This window comes from Cynocephalus volans, chromosome 14, assembly GCF_027409185.1.
Source record: "Cynocephalus volans isolate mCynVol1 chromosome 14, mCynVol1.pri, whole genome shotgun sequence".
NCBI lineage: Eukaryota > Metazoa > Chordata > Mammalia > Dermoptera > Cynocephalidae > Cynocephalus > Cynocephalus volans.
Genome location: NC_084473.1, coordinates 58,629,907 through 58,656,238, shown reverse-complemented (window position 1 = coordinate 58,656,238; position 26,332 = coordinate 58,629,907). Strand labels below are relative to the sequence as shown.

Genomic DNA, 26,332 nt, shown 5'->3' with positions numbered 1-26,332 from the left:
GGCACTTCTACATTGAGACAGTGAAGCGTCGCTAAGAATAATAATTTTGTATAAGCAATATGTGAAAATATAGAAAGAACAGAATCCTAGCATTTTAAAATGACAAATCACGTATGAAAAGGTTTGCAACTTGAATCTTTTCACTTCAGGTTCAAACGTTACTCACACTTTCTTGGTCCACATTGAAAATTCACAAACCCAATACGGTTGTCAGGGGCAATTCAATCTTCAGTTGGCCATTACGGAATCATATTCATTGTTTTCAAATACTAAAACTAGAAAACAATATGAAACCACCTAGCAAACCAATTGCAAAACATTACTCTCTCGCTCCTTATTACGACCACAAGACCACAACAAGACAAACCGGATGAGTGTCACTCTGTGATTCTCATTCTGCAAAATTAATTATATCAACATAAAAAAATACTGTTGGGGTGGCAGGAAATTTCAACAAAAGTCGATTTTCTGAACAATTTTTTAAAAATTCATCCAAATCACATGAAAATAACTGTAATTCCATTTCAGCGAAAACCACTCAATCACGTAGAACAGTCTTTAGAGCCGATAGGTTTATAAACACCTGAATAACAGATAAATTGGTCATTATACTGGGGAAGTAGAAATATTATCACATAGGAAGGCAAAAAAGAAAAAAAACCCAACAACTTAAAACAGTCAAATTCTAGAAATTTATAATTTTGAATGAGAAGGGGAGACAAATTAGAAAATAATGGTCGTTAGCTAGTATCCTCCATAAAAAATGATCATCTTCTGCTTTTCTTTTTCACAAAAGTACCAAACTGAAAGGTTCAGAGGCCCTCAAATGCATACTACTTCTAAAGGCAGTTTTGATGGTTGAACATAGAAATTACCCTAACGTGAGAACACAGCATGGGAACTATTCAAGATATGCCTTTCTACGCAAAATTCAGTTAGTATATATTTCAGCATTTTAAATGAGCACTTTGCAACCGCGACCAAATATCAATCATCTCTTGAGGTTTTCTGCTATGAACCAACATCAGGTCTACATAGGAACAAATGTTATTCCTGTTTTTCTCCTCGATATCAAATGTCCTGAAGCCTTTGTGTTTCTCTGGAACGAGGCCAAGTTTCTGAAGGCACATTCCAGTATAAACATCATCAATGGGGTAGAGATGGACCCGGTCAGTTACATTGCACAGCCTCAGGGCCAGGTGACCCGAGTAGAGGAACCCCCCACCCCCTGCATAAGGCGGGTAGACACCAGAGTAAACAACTTCCGGGATGTAGTACTTCAGTTTCTTATCCCGATGGGGTCCGGCATTGTGGATCACATCACCTATAAACAGATCTTTGGCTTTGTTCTTGGATAAGCTATTCAAGTAATTCAGGATTTGATGGGTGTTCACAAAAACATCGTCATCGCCCTTGAAGACAAACTCAGTGTCTGGGCAGGAAGTGCTCACCCACCTGAGAAACAGCACCTCCTTCAGGGACAAGTTGAAGAAAGTGTCCCTGTAGTTCCAGAGAAGAATGTCTTGGTGTTTCTCACTCTCAAACTTCAGCATGTCTGAAAGGTCGGGGTGGTTGTCCTCTGGGGGGTTCTGGCCCAGCAAGAAGACTCGCACCACTGTCTGGTTGGCCACATTGGTTTCTCTGCCCCAGGACTCCCGGATTGCTTGCCTTCTGGCGAAATGTGGAGTGAGGGACTTAATTGCCAGCAATAAGAAGGGTTTCTTTGCACACTTATCTGGTTGATCTATAAGCAGTGAATAATTTCGACATCTCAAATACAGCAGAAAGTCTTTAAACCTGTCCGGCAAATTGTTAAAACCTGTAACAACCGACGTGACCCTAAGGTCAGGTTCACAATAATTCAGATGGCTTATATTGGAAAACCCGTATACTTCCCCTGTCTGGTTGGCCAATGCGCTCAGAATGGGATTGTACCGTGTGTTCAGTTTTTCTTGCTCTCTGTTCCAGTATGCCTGAGGAGGGCTTGATGTCTTCCAGAACTTTTCTTTGGGTATTATTACTTCCCCCTTTCCATTTTTTTCTTGGCTACTGCTTTTGGAGACTTCCATGATCAAATAAATGAAGACGTTTGCCATCATCAGGATACCCAACAACTTTATTCTTCGACGTCCAACACTCATTTCTCATATCTGGAATAAAAGGGGGATTATTAAATTAATTAGATAATTATTAATTTGCATTTGCACATACATTTTAATTTATTTTACTCACCTCTTTGTTTCCCCAGGAGTAGGGGTTTAGAGCATAGACTTGCACTGTCTAGGTTCAAATCATGGCCCTTCCTTTCTAACTCTGTGACCTTGGGCAAGAAGTATAACCAATGTCTCAGCTTCTCGATCTATAAAACGGGGGTAACAGCCCACTTCACAGGATGGTTGTGAGGAATATATGATTTTATATGGAAAGCTTTTAAAATACTGCCTGGCCCATAGCAAGCACTACGTAAGACATTGTTAACATTGCTGCTTTAGACACCCTGAGGGAAGAGATACATATTACTAAATAATCTCACTTCAACTTTCTTGCTTACAACAGCTCACACAAATCAGTGCTTTGCAAACTGATTTGCCTATAATTCTTAACAAATACATTTTATATTGTGATCCAACACACACAGATAAGTATTTACATGTATGCTGTACTGTGTACAGTTCCATGTCATTTACCTAATTTTGTATTCCATTCTATTTGAATTGATTGATTTATTGGCACTTGGCCTGTATGGAGATCTGAACTCTTGACCTTAACACTATGCTCTCACCAACTGAGCTAACCAGCCAGCCTGTTTCATCTTATAAAAAATGCTGGTTCCAACACTGAATTATTTCCCAACCTACCATTTTACAGATGAGGAAACTGAGGCAGAGAGATTAAGATGCTGAGGCAGAGGGTAGAGGAGACACTAACCACACTATACGTATATTCAAAGAAACAGAAGGAAGATTCATAAAAGCTTTATCCCAATAACCAAAAGCTGAGAACAACTCAAAAATATATCATCAACAGGAGAATGGATAATCAAAGCCTGGCATAACCATACAATGGAATATCCCTTGGCAATAAAATGGAAAACATTTGTTACAGCAACATTACATTGTGAGTGAGAGCCAGACCCCAAATTTCAATTATATTAACTTCAAGAACAGGCAAAACTAATCTAGACCCTAGAAATCTGAAAGTGACGGAAGTGGGGTGTTTGCAGAGGGGCAAGAGGGAACTTCCTGGGGTACAGAAATGTACTTTGCAGATCTTGAACAAGATGAGGACTTCATGGGTGTGTACACTTGTCAGAACTCAAACTGTATACTTAAGATCTCTGTTTGTAGCAAAAAGAAAAAGAGAAATCCAAGTGACATTTTAGAGAAATATCAAAGGATTTCAGGCTATGGGCAACAGAAGAACAAAGAAAGAGTAATGAAATGGCTTGCTAGGAAAAACTCCAAGGTTCCAACACTACTGACGTGAACAAAATGCACAGGAACAACCATTTAGACAAGGCTGACATTAGAAGACAACCCAAAAAAGTGGAGTGGCGACACACTATAAAGCACTACAACGGTTTTCTTAACAGGTTAATTCTATGACTGGGAATTTATCCTTAGGTATTGTTATTTTCATTCTCATTTTATAACTGAGAAAAAACATTTAAAGAAGTAAGGGCAAAGCCTGAATCCCAGCCAAGGCAATGGGATTCCAAGGCTACCATGTTAAACCGTAGCTACCCCTTCTCTAATCTCTAAAACAAAGTTGTGTGACTATTCTAATCAAGAGTAGTATTCACTTTTTTTTAACAGAAGAGGATTTTCAAGTTCACTGGATTCTAAACAAATAGTCCCAAGGTAGAATATTTGTCATGCTAAGAATTCTGTGAAACGATTACATGTTGGACAGCCCAGATTAGATCAATAGGAATTCACAGGCTATCCTGCGTCTCTTAAAATCTGTCTAGTAGATCTTAATCTAGTTGCTTGTATTTACTGCTGCTAAACAGTTTCAGCTATGGACATATCAGTAAAAGGATTTTGTTTTTGTCTTAAACTAGCCCCTACCCCATAACCACTACCCAAGGCCTTTGCACATCTAGAGAGCATGGCAGATGAGAAAGTTACGTATGTGCTCTTGGCTCACCCAAGTAAGCAGTCTCCCATCAGCACCCCATTTCTCCCCCCACTCCCCAATCACTCCCCACCTCCAACCCTCAGTAATCCCATCACTGAGTCAGCAAGGAAGAAGAGCCTCCATAAACTTCCTGGCAAAGAAGGAAACCACAAGACATTTCTTGATCTTTAATTATAGTTTTAAAGTGCCCCAAGTCACACAGCCTCAGTAATTCAAAATGTCCACACCTAAATCTCAGATCCACACCTTACTTAGGTCAGCTCCTTTCAAATGAGCTTTTGAGCAAATCCTAAGTGCTCACTAAAGGTCTGAGTCTGGTACATCTTTGGCAACCTAAACCTCCTTGCTATGAGCCTAACTTGCAAGGGAATGAGAACTCAAATAGGCACTTAGAATGTATTTGCATGGTATCTGATGTGGATAAAGAATTAGTCATCCTTAAGGGCTGGCCAATTAGCTCAGTTGGTTAGAGCATGGTGTTGATAACACCAAGGTCCAGAGTTCGAGCCCTGTTACCTACTAGCTGCCAAAAAGAAAAAAGAAAAAAATTAGTCATCTTTTTAGAAAATAAATCATAGATACATTTAAGCTTTCTTTTTGACTTTCAAGACTTAGACAATACTTTAAAAAAATAAACGGTTCTCTCTAAATTGGGACAACTCTCCTAATGCCGAAGTAGCTCTTGACCCAGTACTGCTGATCTCTAGGTCTTGGGTTCTTCCTAGGCTGGAAAAAGGGCAACGAGATGAAGTATGAGTATCAATGGAGAAAAATGACAAAGAAGAAAAAGATTTGGAAAGTACTCAGGAAAAAACAGCACACGCTCTGAATAGTTAAACACCTGGTAGAAAATCTCAACTCAGTAAAGGAATTTAGACACCAATAGAGCGTTCCCAAAATTTCTAGGGTAAAAGACTACAGCTTAAGGAAGAAAAAAGGAAGCACAATACTTTACATAAGAGGCTGTGAACTTCCAGATCTAATTCTCCTAGGAAAAGATACAGGGTGAATATGTAAAAATGACTCCAGATAAATTAGCATGTTATGCATTCCTGTTATGGGGGACACCATGGCTTTCTGGAATCCAGCCATAACCACTTGAAGTTTCTATTACAGAAAGCACCACTCCTTGTTTTAAGAATACTCTGAGGAATACATTAGGCTTGCTGACCCTAGCCAAGATTTCCAACTTCATCTGCTACAATTCAGGCTTATATTTCCTCAATCAAGGCCTAGTCAGGGGCCAGTAAGCTCATTTGTTTAGAGTGCAAAGGTTTGGATCCCCATGCTGGTCAGCTGCCAAAAAAAAAAGACCCAGCCAGGATGTAGTTCTCACATCACCTCGACCCAAGACAGGGCTTGTGGCTCTCTAAGGAACACCATTCTCACCTTGCATTGCTCCAGGCTTCCGGTATACAGAGCATTTTCCTTACTGATTCCCATTTGTGCCCCCAAGGGAAGCTGACAGATGGATACCACTTTACCAGTGAGAGAAAATGGAGGCTCAAAGGAGGTTAAGTGATTTGTCAGAATATTACATAAGAGTTAAGTGACAAGACTGAGATGGGACAGCCTTCTGGCTCCTAATCCAGGGCTATTTGGGTCGCTTCCTTTTTCTACAAAGCACAACCTGGTCCAGGTCAACAGTGAAGTCTCAAGGGCTAGCTCAAGACTGAAAAGACCCAAGGCACAGGGTCATGGTGCGTTTGATCGCTACCAAGAATCTCCAAAAAAGGGGAAATGGGAACACCTACAAGCTCCCAGCCACCCTTCAGAAAACGGGCCAGCCTATCTTGTAAGAGTCCAAATTCCCAAAGGCTCAGTCTGGGGGCACTCTTCCCATTACTTGCCAAACCAACCTGAGGAAGAGTGGAAAAACCAAGATTCTCAATTGTACATTTCCATCAAGGTTAAACGTCATATTTCAGTAGTGACCTGGGTACAGACTCTTGCATGAGAACTCTGCTTTTGGCAGATTCTTATAACAAACCAAAGTTCACGGAAAGGAAGATAAAGCAATGACCCCTGTAAAAATATTTGTGGGAAAAAGCTCTCTAAATATCTAAGCACTCCCATTGCAAACATAAAACCCAGGGATCCGCATCCTTTTTTGAGCAGGAAGCTAATTGCTTAAAAAGAATTTGAGTATGAAAACTTACCCCAAAGCTGGGGAATATGTTAAAAACCCTCACCGAGAAACACAGAATTTTTATTGTAACAAAAAGAGGAGAAAATCCTTTACACAAAGAAAGAACAACCTTAGCTTTTTACCTTGTCCGCAACAGGGATACAACAGTTTTAAAACTTCTAAAACATTTGTTGATTTTGTTTGTGTAATGAAAAACAACTTCCTTCTTTATTTTGCTATTAAAATATTTAGAAAGACAACATGGAAGCAGAAAAAATGTTAGCTGAAAGTGGATCACAAATATAGTACAGATGCAATGCTCAAAGTACAGATAAAATATCACACAAAAACAAAACAGGTTTAATCAGGTTAGTGGATTAGAGGCTGCTCTAACATTTTTTCATGCGGCCGTACCATGTTCCCCTCTGAGTAGCCTCTTCCGCCTGCTTCCAGGCTGCGTGGAGAAGGCACAGCATTGCCCCTGCCACTAAGACCCCATTTCCAGAGCCCCCCTCACTAGCTTGTGCCATGGCTGCACAGTCTCACAGACACTGTCACTGCATTTGACCCCTGCAGTGTTGAACAGATGCTCTGTCACAACACCCCTCCTGAGATCACCTGTATGCTTTTCCCTGTACCCATACCATCTCTTAGAAAGGATTCCTAAACACAATAGTAAAATCTGAACACATCTGCTTTATTTTAATAAATATGTGCCAGGCACCAGCAATCTTATGAGACAGATACTCTAAATCCGCCCTTTAAGCCCTCCCCCACATTTTGCAGATGGGGAAAATGAGGCACATGGTCACACAGCTAGTAAATGGCAGAGTCGGGATTCAAACCCAAGCAATATGGCTCCAAAATGTGACTTTTAAACCATCATGCAAAAGAATGCTGCTGCACAGGGTTATAACTAAAGGAATTGAAAAGACACTGGTCTTATTTTCAGTGGTTAATCTTCCTAAAGTAGTAATTTAAAAAAATATCTTCATATTTATACATTTAACCCACAAAACTACCATGAGTCAAAAATCAAATATGGGAGGCAGGGTTGTACGAGAAGTAACATTTATTGAATTATTACCCTACAGGCCAAGCTTGAGGCATGCTGCGCCCATGATCCTGTCTCTCTCATAAATGAGGAAATGAGGCTTCCAGAGTCCCAGGTTCCTAGCTAGTAAGTGACACAGTCAGGATTTGAACATGGGCAGTCTGATTGTAGGCTCTACTACATATTGCTATGGAATAAGGGAAAAGATTCCCAATCTGTGAGGACACACAGTGACACATGCAGGCATTCTCTATGACTTCGGGGAAGCCAATTTCTGGAGACCTTAGTTTCTTGACCAAAAGGCTGTTTTATTTTTTTCCTACCACAAAAAATCATGGATTTCGAAGACATCAAGTTTTCTATTTTCCCACTGTTCTGTAAATGAGCAGCTGTGATCCTTCCTCCCCCATGCCTCCCTCCTCCCCATCCACATGAGATGACCAATGCTACTACACTCGGTTGGTTTCACTCCAGCCAAAAGCAAAGGCTTTCAACACCTACTTAAGCCCACGCGGCTCAATTTTCTTCAGGACTCCGAAATACTGAGACAATCCCAATGTTTCGTTCGTGGACACCAGCCTGGGAACCACTGAACTAGATGATCCTAAAAGTTTCCCTCTAGTTCTGAAAGCTCTACAAACAATGGCCAGAAGACATCTGACTGTGGCCAGTATGGCCATCCACAGCCACGATGACTCTCGTTCTTACAAAACTGAGGCAGAGGCCCCAAAACAGCTAACCAGGGACAGAGCCAGCAATATACTCAAGCCAGACCTAAAACCGAAAGTACCCTGCACTTTCCCCCCAGTACCGAAGTTAAGGATAAAAGAAAGGCAGGACCTTCTCATAATCATGAAATAAAATGACCAGCCACCCCTCACCCAGTCAGGCTGAAGCAAAGGAGCTGGAAATCCAAGTTCCTGATTTGACCCCAAGAGAGTCTGAGCTAGCAGCCTCCATGTCTGGGAGGGAGAGGGGGTTCTTGTTTCCTGCTCGAACATGACACACAAATACTCAAAAAGGGCCCAAGCCCCGGCCATGTCCCAAGTGGGACAGCATGTCCACCCTGTGGAGAACCTGTACACCACTGTGCCTGCCCCTGCTCTCCCTGGAGAGTGGTTTACCTGAACCTCACCTCCCGGACTGTCCCTTCTGTTGCCTGCTCCTTGCCAGCCCTTTCCAGGTCCTGCTGGGACACAAAGACAGAGACTGTCTGCAGCTAAGTGGTACTGCAGGAGAGAAAAGCTCCCAGCACTCCTGGCAGATGGGGGCGGGACAGGTGTGAGTGAAGCAGCTCAGTGGGACCAGAGAGCTGGGCCTCGCCCAGATAATGTTCCTCAATCAGAGCAAGAGGCCTGGCCGGGGCTCCTCCCAGCGCTGGGGCAGGGGAGCCCCAGGACTCCCCCTAGACCTCCTCCAAGAGGCTGACACTACCTGAGAAAAGGTGTCTGACTCTGCCTCCTGGCATACAAGTCATACACAGCTGCCAGCTAAATTCAAGGAATGTGGTCCCTCATCACTTGTTTTACCCTTCAGGTCCAAAATGAAACGGGAAAAGTTCTTCTAGTGAATCTACTCACCTGTGTGCATCCCCACAGGCAACATTACAGATCAAAGTGCCTGGTTCTGGTTCCCAGGGACTGCAACTCCCCCAAAGCCCAGTGTGGCTGATTTTCTCAAATAGCATTTATCATTTAAAATAAATCACTAAAATTATTCTTCAAATAACGTGGATATAATTATCAGAAAAGGAGGAGGGAAGGAAACGATGACTGGGAACTAACCCTCCCAGAGGCCATCCTGGCCCGCCTTTAATAAAACTGAAAAGGGTTTTAGGTCCTCAGTGGAAAGATTATATAATTTAAAAACAAGGCTAGCAGATGTTTGAGGCTGGAGATGTCCCAAATCCATTTTTAATTTGGAAAACCAGTCTGGCATTTGGTGTCAGACAGATCAGAGTTAAATTCCATTTATGCTACCTGTTAACTCTGTGACCTTAGGCAAGTTACTTGATCTCTGAGCCTCAGTTTCCTCGTTTGTGAAATGGAGTTGACATAACCTACAGCACCTGTTTGTTGTCTACCACACAATGGGCATTCAGTAGTTCGGGATTCTGCTTCCTACACCAACCACTGAACGAAAGCATATTTCTCAAGTTTCGTCTTTCACTGCCTCTTTAAAGTTTTCTTTCTGGAAACTCAACCATCCACTGCCATAAACATCACCTCCAGGTATTAGCTTCTAAATGCCATGTGGAGTCTCTCTTCCCAGGACCCCACCTGCAATGCACCAGACTCTCGGGCTTCTGGGAAAAACCCCAGCACTACCTTGCATCACTGCTTCTCCCTGCTGTCCACATCCAACCAGGAGCCAGCTCTTGTGTTCCCACCTCCACAATATCCTCGCACCTCCTCCTCACCTCTCCTCCATCCCATTCAGCCTCTGCCACCGGCTACTGCACTAGCCTAAAGCCTCATTTCCCACTATGCTCCCAAATATGCCCTGATCTGCAGGCTCATCAGTCTTCAGTCCCCTGTACAGACCCTCCCTGCTCATGCTGTTCCCCCATTTGCTCAGACCACCACCAATATGCCACTGCTCCCTTAAAGCCCAACTCTGATTATGTGCTGTCTTCTAGAACTCCTCTCTTCTCCGTTCCCAGAAGCGGAGCATAGGACCTCATCTAGATCTCCTGCCCAAGTACATGCCCCAGCCTCGACACCAGCATCGACTCCCAGGAGTTAGGATGTCCTCTTCTGATCAGGTTGGCTGATGCCTGGGCATCTTCCACAACCAAGGTCTTCATGCTGCACCACCAGTACACCTCAGCACATGGAATCTGAGAGCCACTCAGCATTTGGTGAAGGAACAGACACTTTTGTCACCTGGTCAAGTTGATTGAACAACGAGTATTCAGTAGAAACTGGATTGATTAAACATGTGCATTCTTTCTCCAAAGAGATGACACTGGAAAATCACATATGTGTGCTGGTGAATTACACATATGTATTTATATAAATCTGTCTCACCTTATTAAGTACTAAAGGACAACAGAAAACAATTTAAAGGATTTTTCAGAGTTAGAGGGGATAAGAATTTCAGAAGTGGTGAGTCCATGTTAGAGCTGGGAGGGTGGGGGTAAGATCTGAAGAGGCAAACTGGGGTGAGAAGTACGGCCAACCTCTCATTTCCCAGCCAGCCCACACCCCACCGAAGGCAACATCCCCATGAGTGTGCATTGATTTGACTGAGCACCCTGTGTGCAGGAACACAGGTGTGTGAGGTCCAGCAGCACTTCCAGGTGAGGGCTCTATCCTCCTCCACAGCAGACCCGAGGCAGCCTTCCTCCACCCTGGCCCAAAATGGAGGTGCCTCTACCTTCTTCCTGGTGAGTGGTGGACCTCTAACAATTGTTACGTACAAGGCCATGGCAGTAGAGGGACATGGTGAGAGCATGCCTAAAGGAAGTAAGGTCCCTAGTAGAGATTTGCAACCCAGGGGCATGTACTTACCTAAAGTGGGATAATCATTTTATAAAAAAAATGCCACAGTGCAGGTAGGCCCTTCCTGGAGGGCTTAATGTGCTTTGGAAGCCCTCGATAAGAGTCTATCTATATATGGCTTGGTAAATGTTTCCACTCCAACCTGTAAAACCTATGTACAAGCAAGTGTATTATGGCAGTCTTGGTGAGCCCTCAGAGAAACCTCTACAGACTTCTCTTGGACTCATCCTTCTGCTTGCTTAATTGGGCTGCATGGGACGTTTTTGGTCCAGGTCCAACCAGGAAGCAAAAACCAGACAGTAATTTAAGCAAGGGAAGTTTAATACAAAGAATATGACAACTGAGTAACTATAAAGATGGAATAAGAGTCTAAAGGGTATCCTGGGACACATGAAGAGTATCCCTAAAAGACAAATTTAGAAGGAGTGTGGTTCAGAGTTTGTTGAAAAAGGTATAGGTGTCAGAAAAGTTCCTGGGTACCTAGGCCAGAGGTGGTCTACAGTCACCAGGAAAGCAAGGACAACCCTCTGGGGTACAGGTGATCAAAGCTGGGAGGTGGACAGGTAAGCAGGCATGCAGAAGGAAGGGGTGCACATGGAAGGAGTCATCAGGGTGCTGCTGGAATAGGGAACTGTAGAGTTCTCCCTTTGCAGGAACTTGGCATGTCAGTGTATGGCTCAGACTGGAGCAGCTCAGGGCCATGCTTAGGACAATGAACAGTGGCCAGCACCATGGGGGCCCTGGGAGACACACACATGGGGGCTGGGCAAGGGCCGCTCTGTCTCAGGCTCCGAGTCCCACCACTGCAGCCAGAGCTGGAGAAAGCAGAGCTGCTAAATACTAGAAAAATTGTGCCCTGCAGGCATCTAGGAGTGCCGGAAAAACAACAGGCTAACCACACACACACTCACTCAACACAGACGCACAGACATGGGGAACGAGGAAGGAAAATTCCTTCCTCTTCAGAACCCTCAACTTACAGAGGGTAAAGGAAAAATATCTGAAGGGCCCAGATCTGTATGCAGAGATCAGACAACAGAGGGTGAATTTGGAGCTGAGACACAATAATCGAAAAGTGGCACAAGTTGTAGATCTCTATATCATCAACACAAAGTCATCTTTAACCACAAACATCTTTATTTAAGTCTGGAGTTAGGGGGGAAAGGGCATAAAACATGGCTCCTCTACACTGAATTGGCAGAGAGGCAATAAATACATGACGGTCCTTTAATTGATAGCAAGGGACAAGGCAGGACCTCAGTGGGGCTTGCAACAGAACAGATCTCAGAAATGTGGGGAGAAGAAGCAGGGCAGGCAAGAGATGGGTGGGGCTGCAGACTGCCTGCAGGTGAAGATTGACACAGCCACAGTTTCCCAGTAGATGGGTTTCCGAGGCCATGCTGGAAAGAGTAGGCAGGAGCTGGTGGGGTTCAAAGACTCTCGGCTAAGAGGATGAACCATGTCTAACTCAACAAATGCCGTTCGACAGATTGCAGGAACATTTTTTCTTTCACATCCCCTCTATTTAAAAAAGAAAACCAACTACATCACACAGGAATGTGAAATAAGGGGAAAATGAAGAACTTCAAATTGGATGTCCATGTTGATTTCAAATATCGTTGGCTTTTGTGTTAACCAAGTAAATCTATAAATTTCTATAAAACAGACTCAGTTTACAGAGGTAAAAAAAGCATGACTTGAGTGGTTTGTCTTCTCTCATCAGATCTCTAACACACCTCTGACAGAATACAGGTGTATGTGGTCTGCCTTACCAATTGCCAGCCAATGGGCATATGAGTTGTTCCTGATTTTCTCTACGATCAGAAAAAAGCGATGAATAAATGTCCTATGTGCATATTTTTTCATAATCTGATTATTTCCTTCAGAAAAATTACAAAGGGAACACAACCTTTTAAAGTCATTTAGGGGCTGGCTGGTTAGCTCAGTTGGTTACAGTGTGATACAGATAACGCGAAGGTTCAGGGTTCAATTTCCCATACCAGACAGCCGCGCCCCCCTCTGCCCCCAAATAAATTAAATAAATAAGTCATTTAGCATATAATCAAGTTATTCCCCTCACCTTTATTCCCCACGGAAAAGAAAGGCCACACTGACTTATCCTCTTGCTGCACACCCACAAGTATGAGGTCATCCACGCTGGTGGTGGACGTTGTCCTTCTTTTTAATCTTTACCAAAAAAGAACATTTCCATGTTTTAATTTACACCATCTCTTCATATAGTTCCTTCCAGATTTTCCTACTCCTCATGCCCTTTGCCTGTTTTTCTATGTCAGGATGTTCTCATCTCATTTAATGTTCACAACAAGCTCAATATGAAGCAATTGAGGTCATAGAACTAATCCTGGTGGAGCCAGCGACTGGACTTTGGACTTTACCCAAAGTCTAAGCTCTTACACTTTCTACCATACAACGTTGTCAGTCAGAGGATTTCAAGAATCCCCAAATACAGTTGCTCTTTTAAAAAACAATTAAACTAAAATCATTGCATTTGTGGATACCCAGGAAGATATAAACAATTCCAAAGAAAGACAGGGGCATTGAGATTTTTTTTTTAAAGTCAATATGGGAAAAGAAGGATGTAGACAAAATGGCCAGTTGGGAAACACTCATTGGTCTAAAGTGTCCAGAGGCCCTGGTCTGGTAAAACAGGTCCCTTCCATACCATGGGTGGAATCCCCTGCAGATGTGTTTTGTGGTTCATGAGTTACCCTTGATTAGTGAATTATTTATCCATACCTAAGAATGAAAGGTTGCAGGAGCTTAAAGTAGTCTAATCACAAACACATCCAGGCAACACCTTTTGTCAAAACTTTTTACATACAAAGAAGAAAATCTACCTTTCACTCCCTTCCTACAGCCAAGGAACCCAACACAGCCTCACCACCGGCTACAGACTAGTGCAGAGCTGGCCTGGATCCCAGCTCCCCTGGCTCTGAGAGGAACTGCTAGCTGGCCTGTGACAGAAAAGGTGGCCAAAGAGCCAGCATTAGCCACAGACTGTGTCAACTCACTCTTTCACTTGTTTTTTCAACATTTACATGCATTCCATACACAGATCATATCCCAATTTCATTACCAGAAAGAAGCCACAAGTTTTTTTCCAAGGCCTTGTAGATTACTTATCCAACCACCTCATTTACAGAAGAGGAGACCAAGAGCCTTGCCTGAGGTCACCCATAGGGAGGAGGACAAGGATAGCTACCACGTATCCCCAGGTATTGTGAGGCCAGCAGTGAGAATTAGTACACAGTCTGGGCCATCACCATAAAAAACAAAAGAGCCAGCTGCCCCACACCACTGTTCCTCCCACCTGGCTTGGGCTTGCTCGTGTCACTTCCTCCTTGCTGTCACAGCACCTCAACCACACTCACCCAGCTGAGAACACTGTGCCGCCAGGTCTGGCACATCACAGCAGGCTGGCCACATCCAGTTCTCTATCTCCAGTGTCTGCCACTCAACAGACAATACATTTCTGGACAAGGAGGAATAAAAGGGAAGTGGCAGCAAAGGAACTAGGGGCCTAACTAAAGAAAAACTTCCATTCTTCGGATCTTTTCAATCAAGAGTCTTTAAACAAATCAAACAAATCATCCTTGGATAATTTCACAGACAGGCCCTAATTTCCAGCCCCCCACCCTAACACCCCTCCCAGGCCCCTGGCCGTCTACTCACCAGTCCTGGCCACTCCTCTCTCTAAGGGTCATAAGCCTTTTCCAATTCCTGAGCTTTTCCCTCACCCCTCGCCCCTCAGGAGGGGATTAGCAGGTGTCATCTCAACACAGCACATCACCTAAAAACATCACTCAGGAAACAGTCACACAATTAAATAAATCTATAAACAAACACAGGCCCAAGGGATGGGTGAGGGGAAGAAGAAGGCAATTAAAAATTGATAAAAGTGCACAAGCATAATTTACAGCACTGGACTAGAAACAGAATCCCATTATATAAACTAAGTTATCAAAATGACCTTGTATAAATGTTCTGGAAGTAAGTAGGCCATCAGCCCTAGCTTGGCAATCTCGGTGTACAGAGATGGGGAAATTTGATATCTGTTATGTGGGCTACTCATGTCTCCAGACACATACACAGAAAACTTGGTGAAATTAATTTAAAAAATATTTTCTATGGGGCTTGAACCCTGTACTGGCCAGCCAAAAAAAAAAAAAGAATATTTTCATATACATATTGGAAAACTGATTATTATCATTTTATATAGTAAAACGCATCAAAAATTCAATTAATGACCAATTAAGAAAATTAAAATTTATTCCCCTCAAACTCTTAAGAGTGACTTTCAAAATTACATCATCCCCCGCCACTTAGTTCCATAGACTGTGATAACTGCCACAAACAGAAGAAATTTTACATTTTAAAACACTCACTTTATGGTAGGCACTTGGGCAACCAAATTCAATCTGCCATTTTCCCTGGCAGATTGTCACTATGTCACTCCCAACAGGTCCTCTACAGACAAACTCTTAAAACAACCCCACCCTTCCCGATTCTATTAAATTATATTTAGCAATTCTTGGCCCCCATGAAATGTAGACTGTGAGAGCATCTCCATCGTTTTCCTGCAATAGAAACAATTACCTTTGTCTCCCTTCCAAAATAAAAACCTAACCTCCAAAAATCAGGATGGCATTGTTTGAACATGCTGCAAATCGGAACTGCACATAGCATATTAAAAATAGCCTTCTTTTTGTAATTTCAAAAATATTTACATTTATACCAATGACATTCATTGTGTTTAAGTGGTTTAACAAATTGCCTTGGGAAATCTCAATTTCTTGGCTGTTAGGATGATGGTTTCCAGCGACACATTTTCTTTTTTTCTTTTTTTGTCTTTTTCATGACCGGCACTCAGCCAGTGAGTGCACCAGCCATTCCTATATAGGATCCAAACCCGCGGCGGGAGCGTTGTTGCGCTCCCAGCGCCGCACTCTCCCGGGTGCGCCACGGGCTCGGCCCGACACATTTTCTTAAAAGAGAACATGCCCTTGGTTACAGCGAAGGGGACACCACGGAGCATAGGGTACCACAGCCTCAGGCTCCAGGACTCCTCAACTTACCCATTTAAAGTCTCTTGGAGAAGTTGCCTGACTCACTCTTTTTAAAACAGGCATGAAAAATAACAGAAAGTTCTGCAGAATTGGCATATGCAGAGATTTTTAAATAATGTTGTATTAAAACAAAGGAAATCAACGGGAAGGCTGGCCAAGGGTCTGACACTTTGGGGACGGAGAAAAGACGAGAAATGAAGAAGGGGGAGGAAGGTAGCAGAAACACTCCTTATAACAACAGTTAACAACTGCACACCTTGGTCCCTGCCCATTTATTGACAGCTGTCCCTGTGTCAGGACGTGTGCCAAGGGCTCGACTAGATACACGGTCCTGTGTGGTAGACACTGACGTATCTTCATTTTACAGATAAGTAACTGGTTCCCCGGATCAGAAACTTATCTGAGGTTTCCAGACAGACTAGAGGGAGGAGCAGGAACTGGGAACTCAGACAGGCGGCCCCAGCATGCAGCTGCACGGTTGGTGTAGACAGGGTGCCTGGGAGGCGGCCATCCCTGTCCTCACATGCGCTCTCACAAAGACCTGAGACCCAGGCATGCCACTGTCAAAATCCCCTCCCAGAGGCCTCCTGGGCACTAGCACTCCTTAAAAAAACCGCTGCCCTCCCCACCCACACCTTTGCTCTGGCTGGCTTCTCCCAGCCTGAAAGGTCCGTTCTCTTGTTTCTCAATCCTACTCCCATCCTTGAAGGCCCAGGTTCAAATCCTGTCTCCTCCTCTGAGGACAGCCTTGAACCCCCCAGTGCACTCAGGATCTACCAAAACTGAGGCTTCTCAAAAAGAGTTCCAAGTCCTAGACACTTGGAATCTACCCTTGCCCCAGCAGTGCTTCCCAACCCAAACAGTTCTAGATGAGCTGAGACCTGGTTCTCCCCAATCCTGAGGGAGCAGGAACTATGCACCCCACAAGTGAGACGGCTGGCAGGCCCTGCCCACAGCACCCCAACCACCAGAGGCAGGTGCCACTCCTCACACATATCCAATTAAACAGCTCCCCTGGGATGCCACCTCTTCTCCACAGCCAGAGACCATTCTCCTCCCAGAAGACAACCTTTCCAGAGACGTGGGACCCTGGGGTGGCAACATCAGAACAGGGTTCCAAACAAGCAAGGTGGCTCCCTTTCTCCCCAGCTCCCATCTCTTGTATTCCTTTCCTGCCTCCCCTCCCATTCTCAAATTGTAGTTTAATTTCAATAAGTGTTTGAGGACTGTTGTTTTTAAGTTTTTTTTAATATTAAAATAAATCATATGGATTTAAAACACATATCCTCAAAGCAGTGACATTTTGGCCTTTTATCCAAATGTTCTATTAAAGGGAAGGGGGGGGTGGATCGTTCAGTAGTTCAACCAAGACTTATGCCTACGTATTTAAAGAGGTGGCACAGTACCATAGCTTTCTCCAGCCACCTGCCAAGAAAAATTTGTGTTGCCAAAATAAAAGAGAACATGTTCTGTGCTCAACATAGGAGCACACTAGCAAGCAGCTTCGAAATTGGATCTCTTTTACCAAGCAATTTAAACCACCTCAGTTTTGAATATGGCTGTGAATGTCACCTTCATATACTGTAGGATACTGCACGAGCAGAAACATCAGGGAGCACAGCCACCCCAGTGCCACCGGCTGCCAACCTCCGGCTACTTCTCCCTCTTCCTGGGTGATCTGGTCCACTCCTGTAGCCTCCACTATCTCTACATTGATGGCTCCTATACCTGGCGTCCAGTGTGGACCTTCCTCTCCCACTCTGGATGGTGCCTTCAGCCTCCTGGTCATGAGTGGAGTAAGGATGACAAATGAGAAGTTGTCACCTAAAACCACTGAAGGCTACTTGAGGCTTCATGACACCACTCTCTGTACCTGCACTTGCTTGAAAATTTCCATTATAAAGGGTTTAAAAAAAAAAAAAAAAGGATCCATCAGAACCTTGAGGAACAAAAAATTCAAAAAAGAGAAACATTCAGTTAAAAATAGCAGTATTCATGAGAGATATTTTAAGTTCATTTGAAGAAAATAATTCCTTATGTGGTGAAAGGAGAGAAGAAAAATAAAATGGCTGCATCTAAGGAACAAAAGCTACATCAATTCCTTATAAACAACTTTCAAATTTAGCCATAAAATATGTAAAAATATATCTGATTAGTTCCAAATATCAAATATTTAGAAAGTGGTAACAAACCCACTTTGACCCTTTCAATGTTAGACAAATTTGTATTTGATTCTGAAAACATCAACAGCCTCCAGGCTCCGAACAATCTAGAGCCAGACCTGAAGGGTTTTTTTGTTTTAGTTTTTAAAACACACAACTGTGTTAGTCCCCAATCAGGACTCAAAAAAGAAGCACTTTGGAGAAGTATTTGACGTTAAGTGGTTTTCAAAAGAAGAAAACAAAATCCTGGAGCACAAATTGTAAGTTGTAGCAAGTTTATGGTGCATAGAAAGAAATACCGTTTGTGCTCATGGCTCGGACACATGCAAACAACAAACGCATCTGGCTGTGCAGGTTTTATCCCATTTGGGGTAGGGAGGCACGGAAGCTAAGCAGGTTGCCAGGGCTACAAAGATATTTTATGTCAGCTCTGGGACAAAAACCTACTTCTCCAAGTTCTCCACACCAGCCAGTCACCCCCCACAGGACCACTCTCTCCCAGGATTCCCACCCATGGCTGCTCCCCTGGGGTCTTGCAGCGGTAGCAACCTCCATGTTCTCTCCACCTCAAAGCTCTCTGTCCAGCTGCTCCAGCGTACCCTCCCTGTCATGCCCCTTTGTTCTGCCTCTACCTTCCCAATCCCCTTCATCCTCTAGAATCTTCACAGTCCTTGCACTCTCCTCACTTCCCAGGGCATCTAACACTGCTGGCCACCACCCTCTACCCCCACCCCAAGCTCAGGACCACCCCCTAACCCTCTGATTCTCTTCCTGATTCTCTGGCATCTCAGCAGCCTTTGCTCCTGGCCCCCTCCCCCAAAATGGGAGCTCTCCACAGTGCTGCGTCCAGGTCTATTGCTGGCTCCTCCCTCACCCCACACTCCTGTCCCCTGAACCCTCTTAGATACCACCACAGGCTCCAATATCCCATATGCTAAAAAAACACCCCAATGTATCTGCATCTGTAGCTCATCTCCTCCACACCTCCCTTAACTGGTTTCTAGATCCCACCCCACCCACCTCTTTCAAATAACACACACACACACACACACACACACACACACACACACACACACACACATTAATCCTGTACCATCCCTGTTTTGGTTTGGGTCCTCAGGTCCTCAGTCCCCCACCCCAAGACTGACAAATGGCCTAACTCAACAAATAATCAAGTACCTACTTAAACCAAGCAGTGTTTAAAACAGACGAGGAATAAAGTTCCACGGTGGATTGTTATTAAGGTTGGTAAGCGCTTAGATGAAATATAAAGCACAGTCCAAAGGATAAGCATAAGGCCGCTTTGTGACAGGTGATCAGAGAACGCCTCTCTTCTCAGAGAAGGGGTGGTGGATGATTCCAGGCCAGAGTGGCTGGGGAAGGGAAGAAGGAGAGGGCAGATCACCAAGGTCCTGGTAGGTGATACAGAACTTTGGCTTTACCCTAAGGGAGACAGGGAGCCACTGGAGGATTCTGAGTAGAGCAGTGACCTCAGGTAATTTCAGTTTTTAAAGGATCTTTCCAGTTTCTTTCTGAGACTGGGGGTGGGGGGGCCACTGGGGGGTTTGGGAAGCAGAGAGCCATATCAGAGACTATAAAATGACCCAGGCCCACAACCAGACCTGCCTCCCACCCACCACTCTGGCTCAAGCTCATCTCCTTGAACTCAAGCCTGAGCACGACATGTCACCATGCCCTCCCCACCACCTCCATAACTATCAGGTGCCAGGGCTTTGCATGGTCACTGAGGCTGCACTGTGGCCCATTACCCCTCCTCCAACCCCCAAACCCACGGAACGCCTGCGGATTCCCCCAGCAGACCTCTGTGAGCCTTTGTGTGTGCTCTCTATCTTCTCAGCCTGCAATACCACCTCTGCCTTCCTTTCTCTGCCCCTGAAATGCTACTTATTCATCCTTCAAAGCTAAGCCAAAAGGGTACTTCCTCGGGAAGCCCCTCCTGATGGCCCCTTTTGCTTACACCTCTACTAGAGCTCTCCCACCAGTTCCTGGTTAGTCTCCACCAGACTGCCAACTGAGGGTAGGAACAGTGCCCGACCCATCTATGAATACATACAGGGCCGAGCATCATGCTAGGCAAACACTAAGTGTTCAATCAATGCACACTGGCTAAGTGAATGAATCGCCCATTTCACCAGACATCATCTTGAGGTCTTAAAGGGGGAGGAAGATTCAAGGATCAATTTCTCCTCTCAGCTACTGTAATCTGGGTGCGAGGGGTCCCTCTGATGGAGCCTCTGGGGACTATGTGCCCTCACAAGATACAGCCAAAATAGGGGCCAGAGTGTTAATGGATTTGAACTTAGCCTTCAAAGACTCTTGCCCTCTCTGCCAGTCATCTCCAAGCAGGTCTACATACTCTCTTTTAAATTTGCCTAAAATGTTGGCATGTGTTTATCCTAAGGTCATTCTAGAAGTGTACAAATGAGAAGAGCACCTATCTAGAAGGATCCAAATCAAGCTGTTAAGAGTAGTCACAGAGATGGTGGGTAATTAATTTTACTTTCCTTTACCTTATCTTGAATATTTTTTCTAAATAAACATCTCATAAGAAAAAAGTCTTCTAGAAAAAAATGCCAAAGAATCACCCAAGTTACATTTAAAAATGGATCCCCCAAAAAAGGTATTAAACACACACACATACTGGGGACATGAGACCATTGAATATATAATACCATTTATAGAGTAAGATTACAAAAGAGGAAAATGTTTTAAATGGCTTGTCCAAAGCATGCAATTAAAACAACTGGCCCTGGACGTTCACCTCTGAGATAATTACTTCATGAAATGTAGAGCAGTAAATGTTGTTCTGAGCATTGTGGGTGCTTATTGATGATCTTTTTTTCTTTTTTTTTTGTGACCGGCTGGACCGCGCTTAGCCAGTGAGCGCACCGGCCACTCCTATACAGGATCCGAACCCACGTGCGCCACGGGGTCGGCCCTGATGATCTTACCTAAACTAAACTTCCACGAGTTTCATAATCGAGCATACACCAGCTCTCATCATCCTGCACCTTCCTGCACACTAGCTCATACCAAGCAGGTGACCAAACAGCTCTGAATGGGACATTTCAATGACTGTCAGAGAGGAAATATGGATTTAAATAACAGGGGATCAACTATCAACAAACACATCTAATTTAAGCTAAATACATCAACAAAGTGCTGAATCAATAAAGATTTGTCTTCTGACTTTCAATAAAAGACCTATGTAACCTTTATAATGCAATAGCTTATTTAACACAGTAGATGTAGTTGCTTTAGTTACCACCTTTTTAAAAAGGAAAGAGGAAACTGAAAGAGGTACAGTTCTAGGTATTTTGGGTGCATCATTTAATTTTCCCAGCAAATCTATGAAATAACGCTTTTTCTCTCCCATTTCACAAATGAGAAAACTGAGGCTCAGAGAGGTTAAGCAATGTGTCCATAGTCACACAGTAAGTGGTAAAAACAGAACTCAAATTCAGGTCTGTTTCACCAAAGACTACACACTGTTTGATTCTGTAATTCCACTTATATGAAGTTCAAGAACAGGCAAAACCAATCTGTGATGATATAAGTCACATCTATGATGATGTAAATAAGGAAAACAGTTCCCTGTAGGGGGTGGATACTGACTAGAAAGAGGCACAAGAACCTTCTGGAGTACTGAAAATGTTTACTTCTTGACATGAGCTCCCACTTAATATAAGTACGCTTCACACAATTTACTATATGCTGTACCTCAAGTTAAAAAAAATTTTTTTAAATAAATATTTTTTTAATTTAAAAAAAAAAATCAAAGGAAAAAAATCCTTATCTGATCGACTCCAAGTTCGTGTTCTTAACCACTAAACCACCACACAACCACCCTGACATAATCCAGCCACAGTCTAGAATTGATTACCCTGGATAATCAGTTTCTTCAAACATTCTGGTCAGCAAGTACATCCTAATCACATATGAGTGAAGACATCTGAATAAACCTGTTTTAAAATGCCACAGAATGAAAAATAGAAAGTATCAATTTCCTGGCTACTGCGAATTTCCCCTGTGTAGCCACATCAGAATAAAACAAAAATTCACCCTCCTATAAGAAAATGTTTATAGATGCACAGAAAATAATGTATAACATAGTTCTTAGAGTTGCCTATGGATATGCCTAAAGCTGAAATTACACAAAATATTTCAAGATATACGTTATGACTTTATCAACAATGCTGACTCTCAAAAGAAGTTTTAATTTTGTTACAAGAGTTAAGACAAAGAAGACAAAGCTGGTGGGCAAAGAGTGTAACACACAGTGAATGCAAAATCTCAACTGTAAAAGTTGTAACAAAGAGAAAACTCAGTAAAAAAACTTTTTCCAGCACTAAAATAACAGTGCTACATATTCCCTAATAACAAATACTCCATCAAGTAACAAGTTCTCACTGAAGCTTTGTTCAGACTGGCAAAGCCTCATCACCAGTGGGTGATGATGAAATCATTACATCAATGCTCTCAAAGCCCACACACACACATACCTCTTATTCACACCTAATTGCCTCTCCTGAGAGAGGAATTTATTCATCCTACAAGTTGGAGACATATTTGGCAAGTGCCTAGTAACAGTAACCCCACCTTGTGGGTAGAGGGGAAGAGGGACAGCTGGATCCATACCAGTTGGGTGTACGTGCTGTCTTCTTCACTGCGTGTTTTCAATTATGCAGCCAGGAGACGTTTACCACTTTCAAATTACCAGAACCTACTTTAATTTACATTTAACCTTCAATACACACACCAAAATACCAGGCAACTGATTGAAATGACTTTCATTTCCCCCAGGCATTTACATATAAAACCAAAAAGGCCTTCATGAGAATTCAATATTGGAAATTTATGCACCACCGCTGTGTGTGTTGCAATGGATTATATAACCAAATAAAGTAACCATTTGTATTTATTAATTTTTAAAGTCTTTAACAGATTGTCTAATAAAACTTTTCAAAAAACCTAAATAGAGTCATATCTTGCATTCGTTGAGCAAATTAAAATTAAAATCACTGATCCACTACCAGGGTACTTCAAAATGTTTGCGGAAAAATAGAATTAGAAGATAATACAAATCTTTCCGTGAACTTTTTGAAGTGCTCTCATATATCAAGAACGGTGCTTCAGGCACATTCACAACCCTGGGTCAGCATCTCAAAATTATGGTTTTCAAAAAAAACCCAGCATTGCTAGAAAACATTAAAAGCTGTTTCAAAGTTTCTCAAGAAACAAAGGATTTGCCTTTTCTCTAATCACTGCATCAGCTGAAAAAACCCCACACATTTTCTATCCAGAACATCTTAGCTCTCTACCAACAATGCGTAACACCAAGTGAAATGATTAATAATAATTTTGGACCCTCATTCATTTCCTAATTTAATTCTTTTCTTAAAAAACCACACATTTGGACAGTATAGTAAAAAAAAACCCAACTTTGAATTATCAGTTCCACTTTCTTATTCTTAGCATAACTTTAGCATATTAGAATTAGAGAAATCGAAATGATGATTTTTTTAAACAAGGAAATCTTTACAAGCCATCGATATATTCAGCCATGAGAAGCCCAGAAAAAAATCAATTCATAATTTTTTACAACAAGCAAGTTATATTTACTTTCCTCAAAAGACTACCTCATTCCTTGGATTTTAAAACCCGCTATCTGCATCTGCCAAATTTGGCAGATTTCATTCTCAGGCGGACGAATCTAAATGGTTCCCACAGGGGTTACTGTTTTTGATAAGGAGAAGCTGATGCTGGGAGGAACTTCCATACTGATCACAGCAATGACCGCTTCTTCACTCCGACGGTGCAGTGCTATGAGTTTGGCAAACATTCCATTTGTCCTCAAAAACAATCCTGTAGAGCAGACACTACCACCCCCAAAACCAGATATGGAAAATGAGTCTCAGAAGAAAAATAACTCGCCCAAGGTCGCTGAAAATTATGTGGCAGAATCAAGACGAGTGAAGGTGAGGGTGGTAACTCGTGAGTTTTATGGAGAATTAGGCCTTTCGTCATACAGATGCCATCTGCACAAAACACTAAATGAAGAGCAGCGAGCCCTTACTGTAGGGTGAACTCCAAGGGAAAAAGCAATATTCCAAACTAAAAAAGTAGTTTCACACACAAGATCCAACCAGACACACATTTGTAAAGGCTAGGCAGAGCAGAAAAGGTTTACTCAAATTACTCAAGCAGAGTTTTATAGGGCTCCTGCACTTCTGTAGTCTTAGAATCTAATCCGCTGTAACAGCACACGGGGTCTGAGTAAAATTCTCCCAAATTCCACCAGGTTTAACAACCTCTTTTTTAAAAGAAACCGAAGCGGGAGCTAGGACGATGGGAAGTGACCGCTCTGCCTGCCCTGTCTGTCCTCGCTCCGGGTCAGCTGTCACCGGCGCGACAATGAGCCGGCACGGGAGCCTCCGGACTGGGCTCGGCCCTGTTCCCGCCTTCCACCTCGTTAACCATCCCATCACCTCCCGAGGCACAAATAATTACTGCACACTGGAAGAATTTGTTATAACAAGTAGAGCCCATGCTCACCAACTGGCTTCGCAATCTCCAATCTACGGCTAGGCTCCAGCAAGGGAGGGGCGGGAGAATACGGTTTAATTGTTCTAAACAATCGTTCTGCGAAGTTGGGAGGGTTGAGGAGGCCACGAGGGGTTAGGGGAGCAAAGACAAACAAACCACCCCTACGTGTTAGGCAAGAGAGAGGCTCCTCGCCAACCCAGGTTCTAAGTGTATATTTTTGATGATGAGCTGCCATACTGTGCCACTTGCGTGGAGTCTCGACTGCTCTTCCATTGATGGCGGGGAGAGGTTCTGCAGCTCCCCAGCCATGAGTGTAAAATACCGTGGCCTGGAAATTAACAGGGTGACTCGGCTTTATTACCCCCAGGAGGGTCCGCCTGCCAACCTGGAGCAGCCGCCAGACCTGCGCTCGTGGCCCCCGCAGGGCTCCTGTGCCCACCTTCCAGTGAGGTGTTTTGCAGAAACAGGCTTTAGGCGCTCCCCGGCCTGGCAGCACGCCCCCCACCCCACCCCACCCCCACGTCTCGGTCAAGGAGCCTGGTTAATCATTCAACGAGGGCGGCGTGGAATTTTTTTTTTTTTTTTTTTCTTTTTTAAGAGGTCAAAGAAAAAGGTTCTCCCTAAGTTTCGCAGAAACCGGTCTCTGGGGACCCGGAGGTGGCAGTGGCAAGCGGTTGGGGGTTGGGAGCGGCTGCCAGCTGCTCTTTGGCTCACAAAACACCTGATCTCCCCAAGCTGCACCGGAGACCGACGCAGTGCCAGGGTGGGGTGCGGAGGTGCGAGAGAGAAATCAACGCACGGCCCCCTCCCCAAAACGCCCGGGAGCCCCAGATGACGCCCGGCCCCAGACGCCCCTTCCCAAAGCCTGCACCACCCCGGCGCGGGATCCCCCGGAAGTTGGGTGCAGCGGGGAGGGGGAGAATGTCCCCGGGCCCCGGGGGTGGGTGTGGAAAGAGGCAAGACGCTGCCGGCGATTTAGTTATCCCCTTCCTCTGCGGTAAAGAAGGTGGCGGGGACAGGGAGGAAGCTGCGGGCACCTTAAATGTGACAAGGGCCACCTAGGGATGGTTTCCTCCGCTGCGGCGCCGGGACCAAGGCGGAACCGGGCGGGGGGTAAGGGAGGGTCCGGGGGAGCGGGGCCGGGGCGCAGGGAGGCGGCGAGGGGCGGGCAGAGTGGGTCTGGGAAGGGAGGGAAGGGGCTGCCCCCACCCCCGCCCCTACCTTGCCCGGGAGCAGCTCCAGCTCGGCGGGGCGGGGGCGGTAGGTCGCGGCCGCATCCACTTCCCGGCCGCTCCGCGCGGCTCAGCCCGGCGACCGCCGTCGCTCACGCTCCATGCGCGGCGCCCGGGACGGGCGTTCCGGCGGTGTCGGAGGCGGGGACGGCTCCGGCACCGCTCGCCCCCCGCACTTGTTGCCTCCGCGGCCGCGGCGCTTCACTCGCGGCTCGGATTCCCGGCGCCGCCGCCGCCGCCTCGGGGCGCCAGCCCCGGCCCCACCTTCGCCCGCCGCGCCAATCAGGCCGGGCACCGCCCCTCGCGTCACCGCCCGGCTCCGCCAGTAGCCCAGCGCCCCAAGTTTTGGGAAGGCCCAGCTCCGAAGGTTGGTCTGTCGGCTCCGACGACCAGCCCAGGCTCGTGTCCCCCGTGGACTCTGGGGACCCTCCGGCCCCCACGCCCACGCCTGGAAAGCAA

At 44.6% G+C, this 26,332-nt stretch overlaps 1 protein-coding gene across 1 annotated transcript; it reads right to left on the bottom strand.

The window, feature by feature from the left end:
* B3GNT2 (UDP-GlcNAc:betaGal beta-1,3-N-acetylglucosaminyltransferase 2) lies at positions 1 to 26,053 on the bottom strand. Its single transcript, XM_063078758.1, has 2 exons — positions 25,863 to 26,053; positions 1 to 2,150 (listed from the first exon to the last, which is right to left on the bottom strand). Exon 2 carries the CDS (start codon positions 2,139 to 2,141, stop codon positions 948 to 950), a length of 1,194 nt encoding a protein of 397 aa, XP_062934828.1. The 5' UTR covers positions 2,142 to 2,150; positions 25,863 to 26,053; the 3' UTR covers positions 1 to 947.
* Positions 26,054 to 26,332: the final 279 nt, after the last annotated feature.